Source organism: Pipistrellus kuhlii, unplaced genomic scaffold (genome assembly GCF_014108245.1).
Source record: "Pipistrellus kuhlii isolate mPipKuh1 unplaced genomic scaffold, mPipKuh1.p scaffold_m20_p_3, whole genome shotgun sequence".
Taxonomy (NCBI): Eukaryota; Metazoa; Chordata; class Mammalia; order Chiroptera; family Vespertilionidae; genus Pipistrellus; species Pipistrellus kuhlii.
The window spans coordinates 71754171-71770254 of NW_023425529.1; the positions used below are offsets into that span (position 1 = coordinate 71754171).

The 16084-nt window shown below is 41.8% G+C and overlaps 1 protein-coding gene and 1 pseudogene across 1 annotated transcript in view; both read right to left on the reverse strand.

Moving 5' to 3' along the window:
- Window positions 1-435, reverse strand: part of RASSF9 (Ras association domain family member 9) — a 37340-nt gene extending 36905 nt beyond the window's left edge. Inside the window, exon 1 of the mRNA XM_036457503.2 lies at window positions 115-435. Within this exon, the coding sequence (XP_036313396.1) occupies window positions 115-161 (47 nt within the window). The 5' untranslated portion in view covers window positions 162-435. The remainder of the gene's footprint in view (window positions 1-114) is intronic.
- On the reverse strand, window positions 201-10266 carry LOC118729540 (annotated as a pseudogene).
- Between the last annotated feature and the right edge of the window lie 5818 nt (window positions 10267-16084).

A 16084-nucleotide genomic window follows, 5' to 3' on the forward strand; every position in this document is an offset into this window, starting at 1 on the left:
CAAGCCCGCACTCCCTAGGGCTCTGTCTCCAGGGAACAATTTTCACCAGAACCCAACCGCAATAACTCGCATACTTTCACACAGACTCCGGAGCACACATCCGCTGGACTTTACCTATTTTTATGCCGCGTCTTGAGCAAGTTTCTTCCAAAGGGAGCCATGGTCGCCAGGCAAGTGCACAGCAAGAGCTTATGCCCAAGTTATCTGAGGATGGGAGGTAGGAGCGCCTGGGTTCCTGGGATGAAGGGAGGCGGCCCGGCAGCTTCCTGCTCACCTCCTGCGATGCCCCTGGCTTTCAGCTCATTAGCAGCAGCAGGCTGAGAGCGCTGCTGGGAGTTGTGCAACTGCTGCCTAACTTTGAACTGCGGGATTGTTGTGGCTGCTGCACCTTTGGAGACCTGCCCAGCCTCAGCCTCAAAGAAAGCATTTGGAAGCAGGAAAAGAAAAAAAAAAAAAAAAAAAGAAAGAAAGAAAAAAAGGAGAGAGGAAGGGAGGGGGACTCTATTGTGTTCTGTGCTTATTTGCAGACTTGCTAAACTCTGAGCACTGCCAACCACGCGGGCAGGTTCATACCCATGGAATGAGAACTCCGCTGGGCTTGGAAACCCCCTCCCTCCTCTCCACACCCAGCCACACAGGGTGAGCTGAGCACACACCTAAAAGGATTAGAAGTAAATTCCCCCACCTCCCCGCAGCTCCAGTCGGGAATAGCATCTGATCTGGCAAGTTGGAGTGAGGGGTGAGGGCCCAGAACTCTGCCCGCGGATTCCACAGGAAAACCCCTGCCCCTGGGGTGCCTGTGCAGGGAGGTACACGGAGGAGGAGCGCAGCTGGAGCCGGAGCGCGGGTGGTCACAGGCTCCTCCCCGGGACCCCAGGCCCCCAGTTCAGGGCTCTCAGAGCCGCCCCGGACGCCACTCCTCCACGCTCCTCATTCATCTTCCCGAAGGTGAAGGACCAAAGGACCCCTGAGCTCAGCACTGGCCTGGAGACCAGTCGGGATTTGGAGTCCGACTTCCCAGGGGTTCATGCCAGCCCTTGCCTCATCTTGGGCTTTTACTGGGCCTTCCGGGGTCTGGGAGTTCGAAGGAAGAGACAAATGTTTGTTCCCGCCCCTCAGCCCCTCACTCAACCAGCAAAGTGACAAGACGCGCAGGGAACTCCAGGTGCGCAGTGGAGGGCGAGGGGTGGGCAGGCATCCCCGGGTCCCAAGCTGCTCGAACCCAGGACCTGGGCAGCCAGCGCTTGCCCCCTGAGCTTCCCCTTCGCGGAGGTGAGGCCTGCTGAGTTTTCCCAAGATATTTTTTTCTAGGATTTCCTCTCCCCAGTCCCCTCCCTCCTGCCCTCCTCCCACTCCTGGCACAAAGCATCTAATCATTGGCTTCCTCAGCAAAGGGAGCCAGGGAAAGAAGTCAAAGGACTGTAGATTCATTGGGAATCACACTTTAGGCTTGTGGGTCTCTGACCCTGGCAGAGAGCATGGTGGTTCACACTTTCTTTGGGACTCTAGACTCATCCCCACCAACATCAAACAACAAAAAAGTGACCAAAATTGATTATCCTTTTATATGAACGGATTTATTAAGGATTCTACAGAGCTAAAAATTTTCCTTCAATAGCTATCATATCTACCATCATAATTCTTCTCTAGTACACTATATTGCATAGTTCTATATCTATGTATACATATATGCAATTTACATATTATAAAATGTGTTATTTATTTATAATGTACTTGTATATAAGATATATATATCCATCTTGGATATATATCAGTTTCAGTTCTTGATTTTTTTTACAAGCACATCACAAAAAAAATTTTGATTTAAACTATTGTGGATGATCATCTAGTTATTCTAAATTGTTCTAAACACCATCACCTAAAGGTATACTGTTTATCTATTAATATAATGCCTGCTGTCAATTTGCAAAGAATTTTGTATTTACAAATGCCTGTTTCCTGTAGTTTCGGTTCTCCACCCTTATTAAGATTATTTGTACAGAGAGTTTTCATATAAAACGTTTTTCAATAAAGGAGTTTTAATGGAACAAGAGGAAACATTACATCTTTATTAGTATAATCTTATGTTAAGTTTCAAGTAAGCTCAAATGAGTGTCATTTATGATGTTGTTATTCCTCATATAAAATATTCTATTAATGCTGTTCATGCAAGCTCTTTGATGTGTAAGAATTAAAACACAGGGTTAAAGTCCCTCAGATATTAAAAGCTAAAAGGACTCACAACATGGGTACTCACATCTAAATAGGAAAATAAGCAAATAACAATTTTAAAAGAGAAGAACAAAACCTTGTTGTTGTTGTTTTTTTTAAATCAACTTTACTAGTAACCAGATATTGTAGGTAACTGGAAAAGATATTTCATTTTGCATCTATCAAGTTGCCTGATTTTTAAAATGATAATGCTCAAGTCTGTCAGTATGATGGTCAGAGTATACTAACTACCTGAGTAGTAGAGATTGATAATATCCCTGATAAAAATGAATCTGGCTATGTACATCAATAACCTTCAAAATATTTAAACTCTTTTATCCAAGTTGATTCTCATAAGGAAATAATCAGAGTTTCATATAAAGGCCTATATTCATTGATATTCATTTGAGAATTAAGTAAAATATTGCATATAAGAGTTGACACAGAGTATTAGACAAAGTAATATATATATATATTACATCTATATATATACACACATATATATATATTTATTTTTAAACAGGGATTATAGGCCGACTCTGGCTGCATGACTTTGCAGTGATATCTTGGAGCATTGATTAGTTCCTCCCAAAGATGTTTCACTTCTTTAGAAGAAGGCATTTTTTAAAACTTACTTTTACTATTAGTTAGGCCCATACTCTGAAAAATTAGATGTTAAATTGAAAAACAAGAGTGAGTTGCAAATTATCTTTTATTTGATGTCATACAAATTATTTTTGTCTAGTAGAAATATTACTCAAAAAGTTATGGTTTTATTGCCCTGTAGAATATCTCCAATTGATCAGAGCTTGCTGGCCAGGGGTGAAGATGGTGGAGGGGGGAGTGGGAGGGACCGAGAGGTTGGCTGTTCCTGCTTGTTCACTAGCCCTTTCTCCCAATGCCTGTCACCCTCTGTGTGGGGCCACAGGCGAGGGCAAGGGCACTGCCCAAATCTGGCACTGCCCAAATCTGCTGCCACCCACCCCTGGTTTCCTGTTGGACATTAGGTGATCAGGGCCTGCGTTGAGCATCTTCCCCCTGGTGGTCAGTGTGCATCATAGCGACTGGTTGTTCCACCATTTGGTCAATTTGCATATTACCCTTTTATCATATAGGAAAGCACTCTTTTCTATCCTCTTTTGGACAGCTTTATACTTCTGCTGCATCCCTCATTAATAAATTTAGCCAATCTTTGATACTTGCCTACTATACATTTGTATGAGATTCATACATTCCAGATTTTTAAAACTTATACATTAAAACATTCAGAATGTATTCTTTTTTGAATCAACAGGAAATCTTCGTAGAAGAAAGATTCCATACAATCTCCACCTTTCTTAAAAGATAAAATGTGTAAAATAAGTTTTGATGGTAGAACACAAAGTGTCCTTTTATTCACCTATGAGTATGAAGCTCAACCAAAATATATAGAAAATGTGTACATTTAAATTATCATGAAAAATCAACATGAAAATGGTACATTACACTTGATATGAAAAAAAAAGTGAATGAAGATTTTTCACAACCAAATGAAATGTACTTAATCTATGCTCGAGTTTATCTCAAAAGCCAAACAAGGTTAAAACATTAAAACATGTATTCTGATAGAAAACCCTTTTTGTTTCTTAGGAGGAGGTCTATGCTTTATTCAGAACATAAAAAATTATAAATAACATTATACAATAAAGTACAGCTATAAAATCTGAAACAACTCAAGCAATGCTTTTATTTAGATTATCAAAAATAAAGTTATAACTGCAAATTTTCTTTTGCCTTCAATATCAATTCCCTCTAAAATAATTTTGGACTACTTTATAGTTTCCAAGGAAAACTAAAAATTGTTAGAGCTGCTCAGTGTCATCATAAGAATGAAAACACTTTGCAAAAACAATTTTACTAGTAATAACAAGTAACTAAAAACGGTGGTTATTGCTAACAACCCCAACCTGTACTAAAACAGCCTAACCTATGTATGTGTTCATAAATGTTTCACTGGGAACATAGCTGCTCCTGAGAGGGCAGGGTGGGGTGAGGATGAGCTCCCAACTCCGCCCCACAAGGCAGAGTTATCCCTAGCCCTCACCCAACCAATCAGGGTTAGCCGAGGCAGTGACATCACCACCGACCGGAGTAAAACCCCTGGACTGGGAGAAATCCGCGCTCTTCCGCCATGCCGCCGGCGTGAGTGGGAGGAGCCCTTGCTAGCATGGAAAAGGCTCTTTTGTTTATTGCATGGGACTCGGCTCCCTGGTGGTCCTTGGGGATCACGAAGTCTGGGCGTAACATATGGGGGAATTCGTCCGGGATCCTCAGTCAGGATCATGAGGGAAACCCCTATCCGGAGAGCCTGACTGGTTGCGGTAGGTGTGTGCACGCTCTGGAGGGATGTAAAACCCCTCATGGAATTGGTGCCCAAAGACGCCTGGTGAACGCACCATGAAGGCCACGGGCAGGAGGATCAGAAGACGTTCTGACCTCCCTAGAGGGACCCTCATGGGGAGAGGAATGAATCCTCTTCAGGACGAGGTGAGTGGCGTAAGCCGTTACCTCACCTGCGGAAAGTGAGCCTTTCCCAGGACTGAGTTTGGTATCTGTGGGCGACATGGTGCGCCAGGATGGAGCCAGCGAAGTGTGGCCAGCGTGGTGGTGCGGGGCCCCCTGGAGGCGTTGTGTCTGAGTGGGGGCTCCCGCGTGGCTCAGTCTGCACGTTGGAGCACGGCTGGGCAGTGGTGGCCTTGCTCGGGGAGCAGGCACTTGGGTTAATTTGCTGGCTGCCTGGAGAAGGGGAAGTGGAGCTGGGAAGCCGCTGGGGAGACCCAAACTTTCTCCTTGGGGGCTGCCTGAGTAGGGTGGCTGGGGTGGCCGAAGCAGCCTGGCTCCGGGAACCTGGGCCGGAGTGGAGGCCTCGGGTCCGTGGCAACATCCAGTAAGGAAGAAGAGCTCAAGGGCGAATCTCTGTGCTCAGTAAAGTGAAAAGGCCAGTTCAAAATGAGTGCGCATAGTTTGGGCTGTGCTTAAAACGCTTTTCTGTGTACAGAATGAGCTTTAAAACTGGGAGATAAATTAAACTAGTTTCCCAAGACATTGTAAGCAGCTTTTGAAATTCCCCGCCATGGGGCGGAAACTAGGTGGTAATGGTAACAAGTTTAAGTGAATGGTGGTGAATGGCAGGGAGTCTTCAGCTAAAGAATGTGTTCATTTGCATGTGAATGCTGAAAAAAAAAATGTGTTGCTGAAACTTTACCCTAAGTAAGCAGGATGTATTAAAAATGTAATGTTATTAATCTAAGAAATGCCAAATTTATTTGACTTGCCAGCTTTAAAAGTTCAAAGTATAAATTGAATTAGGAAAAGTTAATTGCAGTAACTAGATGCCTAGAATATGACAGGCTAAACTGTATTATGTGTTAAGAATAAGCAGTAATGATCAAAGATATCAAGGGTTGATTTATTCTCTTTTGTCAGATGAAAAAGTATGTAATGCTTACACTTAAAAAATTATTTTAAGTCAGTGATGCAGTATTTTTTAAGTCAGTTTTTCTAAAGTAATGTTTAATGTAACATATGAAACTTTTATATTTGATTTGTTTGTTTTGCTTTTCTCATATGCCATTGTTGTTGAATTTGGCTTGTACCTGTATCTTGTATTTTGTTTAAACTTTGGGAATCATTTTTGGTTTCAGTCATGTGTATCTACTTTATAGATTTAAGTAGACTTCATCACAAAGGTTTATAATTTAGAATTGTGTTAAAACAATGTGAAAACAATTATTTGTATGATTTAACCTCCCGCGACTGCTTGGACAATTTTCACCGATGTTCTGTGTGTGTGTGTGTGGGGGGGGGGGGGGGGTAGGGGGGGAGTAAAGGGGCTTAGAAATGCAGATAAATCTATATCTGTAGGAAAAATATGGCATTTTAAATTTCAAGCGTCTGGAGACCTGGGAACAGTACTGGACCTGCTCCCTCCTCCCTTGCCTTTTCTTTAAAATTTGAGGCATAGTTATATAGAAAGAAAAGTTTAGAAATTAATTTGAAAGTTAAAAGTTAAAAGGCCAGCAACTAATAGGAAGGAATTAGTATGTTTATTGTAGAAAGCAGAGAGCATCCTTGGACATCGAAGAAGGACTGTGGACCTCAGAATGAACATGTACTGAAGGAACGCAGCCGCTGAACTGGACAATGGGCCTTTGAGGAGCTAAAGAAGACTCTCATCTCAGCACCTGCCCTAGCCTCGCCAGACATCGCGAAGCCCTTCCACCTCTACATGAGTGAGGTAAGGGGCATTGCCAAAGAGGTTCTCACTCAGACTCTAGGTCCCTGGAAGAGACCTGTTGCCTATCTGTCTAAGAGATTGGACCCTGTGGTAGCTGGGTAGTCAGCGTGCTTCCAGGCAGTAGCCACCACAGCATTGCTGGTGAAGGAGGCAGATAAGCGGACTCTGGACCAGGAGCTAACCTGGATGGGTCAGGCTTTTCTCCTGGACCAGCCCTGTGTCCGGATTCATAAGGCCATCAACCCTGCCAGCCTGCTTCCAGATGATGATGATGGAACCCATTCATGACTGCACAGAGGTAACAGATGACAAGGTACTGTTCACGGATGGGAGCAGTTACGTTCAGGATGGGACTTGATATGCAAGGGCAGTGGTAGTCACCTTGGACCACACCATTTGGGCACAGTTCCAGAACTTTTGACCTTAATCCAGGCCCTTTGATGGAGACACTGTGCCATCCACAGAGGAAAGAGGGTTACCAACTGCAGCCAGAAGGAATTGGCTGAACAGAAGCAAGCCACTGAAGGACCAGATGGTTGATGGACCCTCCAGATGACAAGACTGTTGGTCCCAGAGGCTCTACGTCAGAGTTGCCCGGTGACACCAGGTTAAGTGTCACCAAGACTTCTGAACTTCTGTGAGGCAAAGTTGCTAGAAGTACTGTCTGTGCACAGGTAAATGCTAAGCAAGGTAAGGGGATCCCCCCTGGGAATTCAGGTCCCAGGGAACCTCCCCAGGAGAGCATTGGTAGGTGGATTTCAGAGATTAAACCACCAGCATTAAGGTCTAGTTTTTATAGACACTTCAGATTAGGTTGAGGTATACCCCACCTTGGTAGCTAAGGTATCTCAGAGAATAGCTCTAGCCTTAGGACAGGTAAGTGAGATTCTTGAAAAGGGGGTTTAACTAAATGTATCTTAGAATTGGTGAAAATTGGACCAACCCCCTGTCCTTTGCCCTCTTGAGGGCTAGGTGTACCCCTTACTGGGACAAGTTTCCCCCTTTTTTGGGAGGGGATCATGTATGGTAACCATTTCCTTGCTCAAGTCATTACAGGCTCTGCAGTTTGCTTGTACCAGATGCACTGCCAGTGCTCACCGCAGATCCTGTAGCCCCGGAACTCAATGTGGGTAAAGAAATTCGCTGCCCAAGGACTCAAAGGGATGCTGCACTGTTATCCTGAGCACGCCCACTGCTGTTGAAGTAGATGGCACCCAGACCTGACTACATGACTCCCAGCTCTTGCATGGCCTGGATCCTGGCAACTACAGGCCAGGAGGAGAACTGATGCCTGCAGGAGGGGAACTGGACTTCAGTGAGGACAATGCTATGGGAACTGTAGTACTAAGGGTCTTGGTAACTGTATTTGTTGTTTATGCTGAAAGGAAGTAGGCTGAGTCAATGATTTGACTAGGCACAGTAGACAAGGGGGGAATGAGAGGGCAGGGCGGGGCGAGGATGAGCTCCTGACTCTGCCCCGCAGGGCGGAGTTATCCCTAGCCCTCACCCAACCAATCAGGGTTAGCCGAGGCAGTGACATCACTACCGACCGGAGTAAAACCCCTGGATTGGGAGAAATTCGCGCTCTTCCACCATGCTGCCGGCGTGCGTGGGGGAGCCCATGCTAGCATGGTAAAGGCTCTTTTGTTTATTGCATCGGACTCGGCTCCCTTGTGGTCCTTGGGGATCACAAAGTCTGGGCGTAACACTCCTTTCCCACTGTCACAGGTGATGTGTACAGTGGCTAAGGTCAGATGTCGGAGGCTGTTCAAGCACCAAGGAGGTATGCCTTAACAGAAGTAACCATGGTATCTAATAATTCAAATAACTGGCCCTCTGCTAGAGCCCCAACTCCCAACTCACCCCCCCCCCCCCAATGGGTATCACATCTCTCACTCTCTCCCCAGTTCCCCACTGGGAGCCTGGAGTGCCAAACTGGGCAGAGAGGCTGCCTTCCAGAGCCACGGGAACTTTAGTAAATTACCATGGGGCTCTTGGTGCTGTAGTGTGCCCCCAGGCAGCGACACAGGCGGACTCTGGGACTCTGAGAGGGAGGGAGGGCGGGGGGCGTCTGAAAGAAATCAAAGTGCTCCAGGAAAGCCTTCAGATTCTCTGCAGAAAAGGACATCTTTCCAAGGATGTTTGGAACACTCAACTGCAAGAGTTGTGCCCCACAAATGTAAGAAGTGGAGGCCTCAGGTCACCTGGAGGCTACCTGTCAGGTACAAGTTCCAGGGAGAGGAGCTTGTTTATTTCATTACCTCTTATAACGTCAAAGGTGGCACACACCACACTCCCTTCCTTGTTTGGGGTCATGGGTACAGGTGGGGACGATCTGCTATGCACAGGTGTCTTCTTTTCTAGGCGCAGGATGTGATGGTGGACATGTCCTGCCGCAGGCGCAGATGAATTCAACAAAGGTGGGCTGGGAGAGAGCTCATCCTGTTTCTTTCTTTCTTTTCTTTTTTTTGGTAAATTTCTTTATTGATTATGGTGTTACATATGTGTCCTTATTCCCTCATTATCTCCCATCCCCCCACTCATGCCCCCATCCCCCTGTTGTCTGTGTCCATTGGTTAAGCTTATATGCATGCATACAAGTCCTTTTGTAGATCTCTCATCCTTTTTCTTATTAGTGTTTGTGGCACTTTCCTTAATCAGAAGGAAAAATGTGGATGCTACCTTTATATATACTGACCTTGTTCATATGGCTATGGCAAAGCCAGTGGAAGAGTATAATCAAAGGTTATCCTTAATCCACCCACCATCTCCTCACAAAGGCGAGCGTTCTTTTCTGCTTGGGTATAATGAACATTCGTGTTGGCTTGTGGCAGCCTGCTGACATGAAGCCTCTCATCAGCTGAAAAGGTGCACTAATAGCAAAACGCTCCAGTTTGGATTCCAATACAGCTGAGGTGTTGCTTTGGCACAGAAGTTTCACTAACTCTTTGCTCCTGTGGATATGACAACAACCGTCCTCCAGCTTCCTCAGGACTTCAGGGATGTCTATAGTCCTGGTCCCTTCTCCCGTCTCCCTCTGTGCAGCTCCAGTTCTTCCTTCACGTCAGTCATTTCTTCCATGTCACTTTCCCCATGCATTGCTTCATCCTTTTCTTCACTGCTGTCCCAGAGGAAATGCCTATGGAGTTCCCATCACTGCTATCTTTTCCTTCTATGGGGAGGCTTTTAATGACAGAATTGACATCAGGTAACCGGCAGCCCTTCCCCTTTCTTTTTGTGGTCGTGCGAGCTGCAGCTTTTCTTGCCAATCTATGTGATAATCTTCGATGTGCATCGGGGTTACCGAGGACATGATCTTCAGCTGCCCACCCATCCCAGCTTCTGTTCCAACTTTTAAATGGTCTAAACATTCTGGGATCTTTCTGCCTTTTATTGTCTTTCCCAACAATAACATAGAAAACCTGGATCGGTAGGTCAGGGCGTGGCCAGGGAGCCCACGTGGCACTCTCTGCTCTGCGAGGGATGAGAGATGTAAGACTCCATCCCTATAATACAGGAGTTAGGAGCATTCATTTCGAAGTCTATGACATAGACTGGATGCATGCCATAGCTCTGCCACTTCCTAGTAGAGATCTTGAATAAAACCTTAATCTGTCTGAGTTTTCTGACCTGCAAAATGAAAGAACTAATAAAAATGCATTCTTATTTTCCATCAAAAGTAAGTTAAAGGGGATTTTTTTTTTTTTTTAAAAATAGTGTCTTATACAGAGGTGTTTTTCTTATTACTAGAAATTTACTGTTCACATATTAATGATAAAAGTGGCTTAGTGGTATAATTATCAAACATGTCTGTACTGGTAAGAGCCAGTTTTCCCCAGGGCCTGCATCAAAAGAATAGCAGATCTGAGGTTCTAGATCTTTGATTGCACATAGTTGCTTGATTCTGAACTATTCTATTACCACTTATATGGTAATTTGTGAGGGAATAACATACTACACAGCTTGTTATGATAATCCGTTTATTTGATTTACTCCAAAGTCCATGCTTAGTTAAGGAAAATAATAGCAACATACAGAATCTGTCTTATTTGGACAATAGAGAACTCATAAATAATTAACACTAGATAGAAAAGCGGGATCAAAACTTAAATGAGAATTTTTGGACCTTCACGATTTAGCAAAATGACACCATGCAGAACTGAGCTGTTTGTAGAAGAAGGTAGAAAACCACAAGAAAGTTAGTGGAGTATAAAAAGTTAGACTGAATTCCAGAGTTGCTATTATTATTACTACTAGGGGCCCAGTACATGAAATTCATGCACTGGGGAGAGGTCCCTCCACTCAGCCTGCCCCCTCTCACATACTGGGAACCCTCAAGGAATGTCCTACTGATGGCTTAGGCCCACTCCCTGTTGGAAACAGACCTAAGCCACAGTCTGGTCTCCCTTTGCAGGAAGTGACCAGGCTGATCAGGGGAAGGCACCAGCTCCTCACCCCACTGCTGCAGCCACTGCCAGACACTGCAGCCACCAAGGTGTTTGCATCAACACGGACTTTAGTCCCTTCACCAAGAAAAAATGACAAATTTCCTTAGGCATTTTCAAGATGTGTCTTTCATAGGATATTCTTTATTTTTCTTTTTATCCTCACTTGAGGATATATTTCCATTGATATTTTACCCTTCCCTACAACCCCAAGCTCAGCCCCTTTCCAAGCCAAAAGCCTTCGCCTCAGATTTAGGCTTGGGAAAGGGCTTCAATAGGCTTTTAACTAATTAACCAATATTTGAATAGCTGAGAGTTGAGTGTTAGCTAGATACCTGTGTCCTAAACAGAAGTTCCAATTTCTTCACTTCATAGCAATGAAGTTTATTAAATATAAAGAGGTAAATTGGCAAATTCTTACAAGGGTGACTACTACTATAAATCACTCAACTTTAAAAGAAGTGTTGTGAAACACAGATACTTTAATAAAATTAAATGTGTGCATATGATTAAACACTGTCAATTAGACATCATCTACTGTACTAAATAATAGAATCATGTTATTATATAATAATGTTTTACACAAGGTATTTTTATATCTGATATCTTGTTTGATCCCAATATTGCTAGCAGAAAAGAAAATATTTCAGCACTGCCTGCTGTGGCTTAATTGACTGGGTGTGGTCCCATGCACCACAAAGTTGCCTGTTTGCCTAGCTGGCTTAGTTCAGTAGTTGAGCATTGACATGAAGGAGGAGTTCACAGTTCAATTCCTGGTCAGGGAATATGCCCAGGTTTCAGGCTTGATCCCCAGTGTGGGGAGTGAAGGAGGTAGCTGGCCAGTGATTGCCTCTCATCATTGATGTTTCTATCCCTCATTCCTTCTCCTTTCCTCTCTGAAATCAATAAAAATATCTTTTAAAAATATTGCTTGTTTGGTTGCAGGCTTAATTCCTAGGCTTCATCTTTTGGTATGCAGGAGGTAACCAATGGGTGTTTCTCTCTCTCCCTCTCTCTTCCTCTGTCTCTAAAATCAATAAAAACATTTTTTTTTTTAAAAGAAAGGTATTACTTCAATTTTATCAATTAAAAAGTTGTCATTAAGAGTTATGTGATGATTTAACTGTTACTCAAAACAATGAAATCAAACAGGAATGAAAGATAATAATAGAGTAGGTAAAATAATAGAGTAGGGTATCTATTTTACATAGATACTCTCTGTGTAAAACCTCTTTATATAAACGAAGAACACAAGACTCAGAGATAAATGCACTTGCTCAAGGGCATGTGTCAGCATAGAGGAGAACAGACTTTGTCAACGATGTTAATAACTCACATATAGCTTTTTAGGTAACTTGTAAAATAGAACATAAAAACCTAGGGACTTAAACAGACCATGCAAGGACTCACTTTCCTGCTAAGGACATCAGAGAATAAATTACTTGCCAAACCACACAGTAGTAGGCTTGAAACACAATTCTCCCAATTCAGTATTATTTTTAAATTATATAAATATATATGCTCATTCTATTTGCAAGCATTTAAATGACTTGGGTTTAATCTCACAGACCAAAATGACATGTATTTTATAGTTTACAAATAAAGAAAATAGTTGGTGGGAATGCAGACTGGTGCAGCCACTGTGGAAAACAGTATGGAGTTTCCTCAAAACATTAAAAATGAACTCCCATTTGACCCAGTATTCCCACTTCTAGGAATATATCCCAAGAAATTCAAAACTTCAATTTAAAGGACATATGCACCTCCATATTCATTTCAGCACAATTTACAAAAGCTAAGATTTGGAAACAGCCTACGTGCCCATCAGCGGATCCTGGATTAGAAAACTGTAGTGCATCTACACAGTGGAATATTACGCTGCTGTAAGAAAAGAAAGAACTCTTACCAGTCACAACAGCATGGATGGAATTGGAGAGCGTTATGCTAAGTGAACTAAGCCAGTCAGAGAAAGATAAGTATCACGTGATCTCACTCCTTTACGGAATGTAATAAACAACATAAACTGATGAGCAAAAATAGATTCAGAGAAAGAGAAACATCGAACAGACCATCAAATTTCAGAGAAAAGGCAGGGTTGGGGTAGGGTGAGAGATCAACCAAAGGAGGTTTATGCATGCATATAAGCATAACCAATGGACACAGACATGAGGGGCACGAGGGCATGTGTGGGGAGGGTGGCTGGGGAGAAGTCATTGGGGGATAAAGGAGACATAATAATACTATATGTAATATTTTACACAATTATTTTTAAAAAGTAGTTTTAATAGAGTGACAAGAATTTTCATGCACTCATGAAGCAGTAGCAGTAGCAAATTTTTTAAAATAGTTTTATAAAGATATGTGATGTGTGATTACTAGAAATTTGCTCTTTAAGTTTTAATGTGCCAAACACTAATAGTAATTTTAAAATGTGGCAGACTCCTTTAACTAATATGGAATAGATAAGCAAAGAATAGCTGACATCATATGTTTCTAGTCTTGGCATTAAACACCACTTTAGGTAGTTCAAGCCAAACAAGGTTTGGTGCAGAGAGTTGTTTACAAAGGTGTTAAAAGGAATAGAGAGACAAAAGCAGAATACAGGAAGCTGCTACCATCCTGGAAGCCATGAACCAGCAACAGCTTCTCAGCTGCGGGAGAAACTTCTCTGACCAACCACAGCTGTTAAAACTTCAGGGCTGCTCCTGGCAAAACCCTGCAGTGTGCACTCCAATGCTGCTGGGTCAGTATTTGTAAATCCCTCCGGTCCTCCCACTTTCAAAACTTTTGCCCATATTCCTCAATGTTAGAACTTAAGAGAAAGTTGGTACTTAAGCTACTAGCTTGACAAAGAGTTTGTAGGCTTCTAAACTTATTGGCATGGTGGAAAATACAGAAGTACATGGACTTGAAAAGAATTAAGTCATATACAATTTGACATTACCTAGTTTGCCAATATATAGATACCTGGAAGAGTTCAGAGATAGAAGACACATTTTCTGTGTATAAAATAAATGGAGGGAAAAAAAAAGTCAGGGATGTAATAATATTGCCAAGGGAGAAAGGCTGAGTAAAAGGAAAGCCGTTTAATACGTCTTATGAGTAATGTAAATTACACACACACACACACACACACACACACACACACACACTGGTAATAGAAAACTCTCTGTCAACATTTTCTCCCCTTAGAAAAAGACCTTATTCTGAACTACTGCCATGTAATATACTGCTACTGACCTAGACTATGAATTTTGGAATCTAACATATCTGAATTTGAGTTTGGCCTCTGTTATTTACTAACTGTGTGACATTGGGACATTGAGTTCTTTAAACTCTCTGACCCTTAATTTTCTAACTAACCTCCAATGATAGAATTCATACCTAATATGATGGTTTTTGAAAATTATAGTAGGAAACATATACAACATTCCAAGTACATAATATGTAATCAATAAATGTTAGCTCCATTTCCCAGCATTTCCTGACTCTGTGGGGCTATGTATGAAAAATTATTTTGCTGGAATGGATTGTTTCTAGAAGAATTAGGACACCTCTTTTTTCCCTACCTCCTTAACTACTCACACATGAAAGTGCTAGAATTATTACAAGTTGACGGTTAGTCTTTGGCTCTGACTAGGTTATAAATATTATCAATAAATATTAAAACAGAGTCTACATCTGTACAGCAAAAAAAGAAACAGAATATCACTCAATTCAGAGCTTTTAAAAATGTTAAAAACCAATCATGTATTGGTTTAAGACTTTGCGGTTTACCTCAAATATTATTAATACTAAAAATAAGAGCATTAAATTTGTCTTTTACCTCTGAAGTGCCTTATGGGAGTGATTCAAATTAATCTGTAGTAATAATATCAAATGTTGATTTTTATTTATTTATTTATTTATTTATTTTTCATGGTTTTGGAGACAGAGCTCTAGTGAATTTTTTTAAATAAATCTTTAATAAATCTAATAAATCTGTTCATATTATTACAGATGTTCTTCTTTTTCCCCCCCTCCATTGCTCCCCTCCACCAGGTTCCCACTGCACCCTCTGCCCTTTCCCCACCCCTCATTGTCCTCATCCATAGTTGCACAGTTTATGTTCAGTCTCTTCCCATACACCCTCTCCCCTTTTCCCCGAGAATCGTCAGTTCACTCCCCTTCCATACCTCTGATTCTATTATATTCAACAGTTAATATTGTTTATCAATTTTTTTTTAATTTCCTTGGTTTTTAGATTCACTTGTTGATAGTTACATATTTGTTGTTCATAGTTTTTATCTTTATTTACTTTCTCTTCCAAAAGAACCCCCTTCAGCAATTCATATGATTCTGGTTTGGTGGTGATGAACTCCTTTAGCTTTTTTTTTTATTGATGAAGCTCTTTATCTGGCCTTTGGGTCTGGGGTTCAGCACAGTCTGGAGCTTTTATCTCCTTCCCACTAGGGAACGCCAGCCAGGCACTCAGCTGCCCCCTCTTCTCCGGCTCCATCCTGTCCGCACGAGTTGTAAGTCTCCGTACCTCAGACTTTTACAGCTCCTCTGCCCTTCCTTCTGGCTTTCTCCTTGCTTCTCATTGTAGAATTTCTAGTCAGTCGACTTTCCTGTAGTTCTAGGTAATGTCCATTTTATATTTTAGTTGTATTTTATTGAAATTGTTGTGTGTGGCTGCAGCTAGGTGTTTACCTGTGCAGCCATCTTGGATCTTCCCAAATGTTGATTTTTAATAAAGATTAAAATAGTTAAATTATTAACGTTAAAAAATACAAATGTAACCTTAATAAATTTGCTAATCTTATTCTCTACCATTTATGTTTGGTTCTTGTTTAACAAACATTGATTTGAAGCTCATTAGTACTTTGACACAATAAGCATTTTTTTAAATGCTAGAGTTTTCAGGTACTGAATTAAAAGCCTACTATTCAAAGACTGAATGGCACAGTACTGGCTTTCAAAGAGCTTGAATTGAATTGGAAAAACAATTATAATATAGTTATGCATAGAGTGGTAATTTGGGGAGAAAATCAATTAAATTGACTTATTGACTTATTCCTCAATTGAGGAAAATTATAATAATTGAAAAGTAGCTGTTATTATTGCTACTATTATTTACAGATATTAACAACAATAATGGTTCAGAATTATA